Source organism: Tinamus guttatus, unplaced genomic scaffold, assembly GCF_059628265.1.
Source record: "Tinamus guttatus ecotype Peru unplaced genomic scaffold, ASM5962826v1 Tinamus_guttatus_pri_ptg000219l, whole genome shotgun sequence".
In the NCBI taxonomy this organism is placed as follows: domain Eukaryota; kingdom Metazoa; phylum Chordata; class Aves; order Tinamiformes; family Tinamidae; genus Tinamus; species Tinamus guttatus.
Genome location: NW_028288753.1, coordinates 325,156 through 331,656, shown reverse-complemented (window position 1 = coordinate 331,656; position 6,501 = coordinate 325,156). Strand labels below are relative to the sequence as shown.

At 57.4% G+C, this 6,501-nt stretch overlaps 1 protein-coding gene across 1 annotated transcript; it reads right to left on the bottom strand.

The window, feature by feature from the left end:
* Nucleotides 1-5,218: 5,218 nt before the first annotated feature.
* On the bottom strand, nucleotides 5,219-6,151 carry LOC148594639 (olfactory receptor 14A16-like). The gene has a single exon (XM_088525010.1). It carries the CDS (start codon nucleotides 6,149-6,151, stop codon nucleotides 5,219-5,221), a length of 933 nt encoding a protein of 310 aa, XP_088381136.1.
* Nucleotides 6,152-6,501: the final 350 nt, after the last annotated feature.

Sequence of the window (6,501 nt, the reverse complement as noted above, 5' to 3'; positions counted from 1 at the left end):
TCGTCCCACCAAAGGGACCGGCTGCCGCCGCTGCCCGGCCCTCAGGGCTCACGCTGCTCCCAACACGGCATCGCACAGGTACAGAGCTGAGCGGTGGTGACAGCCAAGCGCCCATCTGGGGAGCATGGAGGGAGGGAAAAGGACACCAGTAACCTGGCCTTTGTGGTGGGCTTCGATTGCAGGTGGTGGAGGACACGGCCAGCGATGTCTCCTGCACAGTGCAAGATCTGCATCCCTCCTCCAGCCTTGCAAAGAAGGCTGCCTTGGGACACAGCAGGATACTGACTGGCAGGACAAGATCGGGGACATCAGATGTGCCCAGCTTCCCATCTCTGCCATCCAAGGCAGCTTGGCAGACACAGGGAGGCCTGGAGGACTCTGCAGTGAAACCAGCAGGATCTGCAAGTCACACCAAGCTGCCTGCTCTGGAAACATCCTGCAGGTCTTCTCCCCAAGGCAGGGCCTTTGCCCTGGACAAGGAAGAGGTGGCCAGGAAAGTCCTGGAGAGAATGGACAAGGCATTGGAGAGGGTGGCTGCAAATTCCAACAAAGCTGCTGCCAGGGAATGCTTCCCACCTGTTCCTGGTGCTGGGATGGCTCTGGACTCACAGAAGAGAAAGGAAGAGCAGCTCAAGCCATCGCGTCTTGCCCTGCATCCACTACAAAGACCCCAGCAAGAAACTAGTGCTCTCATCCAGGTAAATCAAGAGCATGTGCAGTTCTTGCCTCGATCCAGGCCTGTGTCTTCAACATCATCAATGGGAGAAGGCAGGATATTTCAAGGGGATCATGAGAGGACGAGTCTATCCCTGAAAAGCCAGCAGCTCTTGGGAAGCTCCTTCTTTGTCCCGGGAGCACAGACCATTTCTCCTGAAGGGCAAGTGCCTGCGATGGAGAATCCTCAAGAAGCAGCGGCCTCTTCTGCCCCGGCTGATCCCGAGCAGGGTGTGATGGCAGCTGAAGGTGTTTCGGAGGAGGCTGGACTCAGCAGCTCCTCCATTGCAGTGGTGCCACCCAGCTCTGCACAAGTCGTCACTGCCGGGTGCTGCAGTGAAATGGCCCCACTGGAATCCCCATCGCCCTTCCCACCTGAGCCTGTCAGCCTCGTTCAGAGCGTTGATGGAGAAACTGGCACGGAACTGAGACCTGAGAGCCAGGCACCTGTCCCACATGGCCCCACATCTCCTGCTGTGGGTCTGGAGGATGCAGGTGTGGGGCTGGGGTCTGCCCCCTTGAGCTGTCCTGATGACGCGAGCCCTGGAGCCAGCCAGCAGCCAGCACAGCCTGATGCCTTGGCACACACTGTCGATCAAGGCACACAGGCAAGCTCATGGCTGCTCCAGACCATGGAGTGCGACCAAGGAAGAGCCCCTGCAGCTGAGGAAGGGCTGGATCCCTGCACTCAAGGTGGAGAAAGGGAGGTGAGCAGGGCTGGTACAGCAGCTTCCCCAGGCAAGGATGGTGGGACAGGGACACCACGACGAGCACCAGCAGGGCAGGACCCAAAACAACAGCCTGTGGGCATCACCTGCCACGTGCAAGGAAGGCCGCTGCGTGTGCACGAAGACAACACCGCGCGGTACCTGGGGGTGCTCAGCATCAAGACAGAGGCCCTGGAGGAGCTCGACAGGAGCTGCCTGGCCCGCACGGGGCAGAGCTTGGCGCAGATCCGGGAAGTCACTTTCCTGAGGAAGGAGCAGAGCCTGAAGGAGAGCCAGGGCGAGGAAGAGGACGGCCATGGGGAGCGTTTCTCCCTGTCAGCATCAGGATCCCTCAATGTGAGACCCAAGGAGGTGAGTGCAAGGGAGGGCTGGGCCAGGTGGGAGCCCTCCCGGTGCTGGGGCCGGCCCCGGTGCCACTCTGTGACAGCCGGGTTGTCCCAGCACTGGTGGAAGGAGCCCCAGGAGACCTTTCCTGTTGGGAAAAGAAGCTCCCTTCACAAATTCTGCCTCTCTCCTCCTAGCTCCTTGCCAGAAACTCCTTCCATAATCTATGGAATCCAGAGATCACGCAAGTGGAGCTCCTTAAGGATGCCAAGGGCAAGTGGGAGGTGCTGGAGCGCCTCTATGCTCATGCCCCCAGGCAGAACGTTGAAACATGGAGCAGACACCTGAATGAAATAGCTGAGCAGAGCGATGATGAGGAGGGTGCTGACGAAGAGCTTCTTCAAAGGGAGGAGGTAGAGGAAAGCAGCTCCTTGCCATGGATCAGACCCAGTCTGCGCAGCCTATTTGCGGAAAGGGAGATGGACCTCGAGAAGGTTCCTTGCTTGCCCAACATCAAAGAAGCAGAGGCTGCCAGTGAGGGACCTGGTGAGGTGGAGAGCCCCTCTGTTGAGCCAGCAATGCCCAGAGGAGCTGAGGAATCTCCGCTGCAGGAAGCAAAAGCAGCAGCCTCTCCCCTGGCTGCAGGCCCTGCTCCCCAGGTAAGCATGGAGCATGTCACCTGTCCCCATGATCCAAGGGAGTTGCTATGTGAGCTGTGTGGGCGGGTGTGCAGAGGGGGTGCCCAGAGCTGCCCTATCCTATTGATCCCCCTTGTCCATGGTGCCCAGATTTCCCCTCCAGCCGTTTACCCTTGGTGATGTCTGGTGTGGAAGAGATGCTGGGTCCTCTCTGTTTCCAAGTGCCAAAGGTGCAGGGCTGATGTCCCCTCCACCCCTGCTCCACGTTCAGCCCTGGGGCCTGGATGCCCAGCGAGGAGGGAAGGGGCAGCCCCAGCAGCAGCCCCCTCCTCACCCAGGTCACGAGCCCCCTTGTGCCACGCAGCGGCTGCCTCCATTCCCCTGTGTGTCACGGCCCCAGCCCAGCCCTGCTGCTACAGCCCCACAACGAGCCGTGTCCCATTGCCGTGCCAGCCGCTGGTCCCTTCCCTTGGGACGCACAGCCGTGGGCAGCCTCCCCCAGCCCCAAACCCTTTCCCCTGTGCACCCTGGGGCACCGGTACCCTGAGCAGCAGCAGCTGATGGCTGATGGGTGCGTGTTCTTGCTCTGTCCATGCAGGAGGCCTCGGAGCCCCAGGAGGAGAAGTCATCATCCTCCTGCAGCCCCATGGCAGACGTTGAGCCAGGTACGTACCCGAGTGGAGAGCCCTGCTGGGGACGGCGGGTCTGTCTGGGACAGCGAGCGGCACCGAGGCCGGCAGCAGGAAGCCCTCGGGGGCTGCTGTGCTGAGGCCACAGCCCCTTGGGAAGCCCTTGGCGGCAGGGACAGGCAGGTGCAGCCCTGCGCCCTGCAGCCCATTGCCCACAACTCTGCTTCCCACCGCAGGCATCGCCGCCCTGCCGGACGTCGCGGCTCCCCGGCGATGGCGCTCGCGGCTCAGGACGGCGCTTCGGGCTCTGCGCAGAGCGTTCTGCTGCCGCTGCATCGCGGGGCAGCGAGAGGAGCGGCGCAGCTGAAAGAGCCCGGCAGGATCCTGAGAGCGGGGCTGGCGCAGAGCGACAGACACTGTGTCCTGGGGGCTACAGAGATGCTGCTGCATCATGTCCCAGAGCACCCATGTGCCCACACGAGCGCTAGGTGGAAACAGCCATCGCCGGCTCCAAATAAAAATCTTGGAAGTTTTTTCTCTCCATGTCAGTTGCTTTCAGAAAATCTCCATGGAAAGACTAGTGGGGCTGTGGGACCCTAAGGCTGCCCCCCTGCACACTCCGTGTCCTGGGCCCTTTCCCAGCAGACCTGTTTGTGCCCTGCAAGCAGCCAGCTCTGTGCTCCCACGCTGCCACTGACACGCAGGAGCTGCCTGCTGCCATTTGAACCCTGCCAGGCCCCTTGGAGCCCAGCGCGGCTGCCCCCGGCTCTCCCCCCTGCCCTGCCCTTTCCCAGCACACCCAGCGGAGCAGCCCGCGCTGGGGTGGCCCCGCAGCAGTGCCGGCCACAGGGCCTGCAGCGCCCAGGACACTCACCCACCAGCGCCAGCCCCTCCGCATGGCACCGTGGCCCCTGGTACTGCACAGAGGGCTCTCAGCCTCCCCATTAGCCCTGGGCTGGGGGCAAATATGGCACAAGGAAGGACATGGAGGGCACTCGACCCGCGTCTCCAATGTTCCCGTGATCAGCCCTGCCTTAACCCTGTCTGCCTCGGGGCAGCCCCCAGTCCCTCTGGGCAGCCCCCCTCGCCAGGAACGAACACGAGTCCTGGCCATGGGGCACCTCAGTGGAGCACAGGGACAGAGCCAGCTGCCCCAAGCTGACACGTGTGGGAAGAGGTTCTTCATTTATTCCCTGCCCATGAACACACCATTGTTACCCTGCTCTTATTGCAGACATTTCTACTCCCCAGAAAGTCTTTCCCAGGTCAGTGTGTCTGCTTATCTGGTTGGCTGTTCCTACACCCCTCCTCTGTTTTTCCCTCAGGACCCTGGTCTGGTGATAGTGCTCTGCAGGGCGAGCGGGCATGGAGTGACTCCATAGTGTCCTTGCTGGTCAGGGCAGACCCAGGTGCATCATCATCATATTTGGCAGGCGACAACCCTCAGCCCTCCCTCCCCCAGAGTCTGTGGCTATGGAGGACGTTTTGAGCAACCCCATGTTGTTTCATATATATATATTTTTTTCACATTGCTCAGGATGTGTTCACATTGTTCTGTGCGTCATTAGACTCAGCTCACTCTCTATTCTGAGACAGCAGTGCCCTGATTTGGTGTTTTCCTTGGTTTGGCCCTTTACCTTTGGGTGTCTCCATTTTGTTTTGGGAGTTTCTAGTCAGCGCCTTTCCCAATAACATGTTCTCCCAGAGGTCCCCTCTGCTCTTCTGCTGGCCAGCTGGTAAGTGGTACAGTACCTGGCATAGACCTACTGACCACTCACCTTCTCCAGGGACCATGGACACCCAATATCCAATATTCCACAAGTGGGACCTGATTCTAGCCCTCATACCCTTGCACATCACTTTACTAGCTAATGTCCCTTTGCAACTGGTGTGGCAACAGAGCTTTTTTGGGTGCACTTCCTTGACTGCATTCTTGGCTCCTGCTTGGAAAGAAGAGCCCAACATTTAGGCACAGTACTATCCCCTTTTATTACAGAGATACTATGTGGAAAACCAGCTCAGACAGAGTGATAGATTTAAGGAAGGCTTATGGTTCAAACAGTTGGGATTTGTGCCTCCGAAGTGGAATCTGGAATGAGTTTGAACATCACAGAGAGGATTTCTACAGTATGAGAGTTGCATGAGATGAGCTTGGAATTGCTTGTGAAGAAAGATGTGCAACTCATTACAGGTGACCCAGTACCAGCTGAATGCATTTCTTCAAGGCATCCTTTAGCTCCTTGTTCCTCATGCTGTAGATGAGAGGATTCAGTGTTGGTGGCACCACTGAGTAAAGAATGGCCAACACCAGATTCAGAGCTTGGAAGGAGTAGGAGGGGGGCTTCAAGTAGGCAACAAATGAGGTGCTGATGAATAGGGAGACCACAGCCAGGTGCGGGAGGCACATGGAAAAGGCTTTGTGCCGGCCCTGCTCAGAGGGGATCCTCAGCACAATGGTGAACATCTGCACATAGGACATCACAATGAAAATGAAACACCCAAAGATTAAACAGGCAGTAAGCACAATAAGCCCAACTTCCCTGAGGCAGGAGGCTGAGCAGGAGATTGTGAGAATCTGGGGAATCTCACAGAAGAACTGGTTCACAACGTTACCTTGACAGAGTGGTAGGGAAAATGTGTTCCCAGTGTGCAGGAGAGCATTGAGCAAGCCACTGGCCCAGGCAGCTGCTGCCATTTTGACACAAGCTCTGCTGTCCATGAGCGTGCCATAGTGCAGGGGTCTGCAGATGGCAACGTAGCGGTCATAGGCCATGACTGTGAGGAGAGAACACTCCGCTCCAACCGAAAAGAGAAACAAGAAGACCTGGGCAGCACATCCCGAATAGGAAATGGCCCTGGTGTCCCTCAAAGAATTGGCCATGGATTTGGGGACAGTAGTGGAGATGGAGCCAAGGTCGAGGAGGGAGAGGTTGAGGAGGAAGAAGTACATGGGGGTGTGGAGGCGGTGGTCGCAGGCTACGGCTGTGATGATGAGGCCGTTGGCCAGGAGGGCAGCCAGGTAGATGCCCAGGAAGAGCGAGAAGTGCAAGAGCTGCAGCTCCCGTGTATCTGCAAATGCCAGGAGGAGGAATTCATTGAAGGAGCTGCTGTTGGACATTTGCTCACTCTGAGCATGCAGGAAAATCCAAGGAGAAAGATACAGGGACAAGTTAGGAGAGAGTTTTAAAGGAAAATGAATACATTAATGAAATATTTCGTCTTCTTAAAAATTCCACATTGCTTCTGTCTGTATTGGGACTCTTTTTGTGCTCTTCTCTTGCTTAAGCTCTGCTTTATGTTGGCAGAGTGTGTCATGAGCAGAAAAGACCTCTCTCCATGGCTCAGGAACATCCATCCTGCTGTACATGCAAAGGGTAAATGGGATCAGGTGTGACTAGCTCTGAGATTTGGAATTTCTGTGAAATGAAATCAGCTGCTCTGGTGGAAGGGTTTTTCAGCATCTTCACT

Coding starts and splice junctions, on each gene's coding strand:
- LOC148594639 (XM_088525010.1), bottom strand. CDS start 6,151: ATGTCCAACAGCAGCTCCTTCAATGAATTCCTCCTCCTGGCATTTGCA.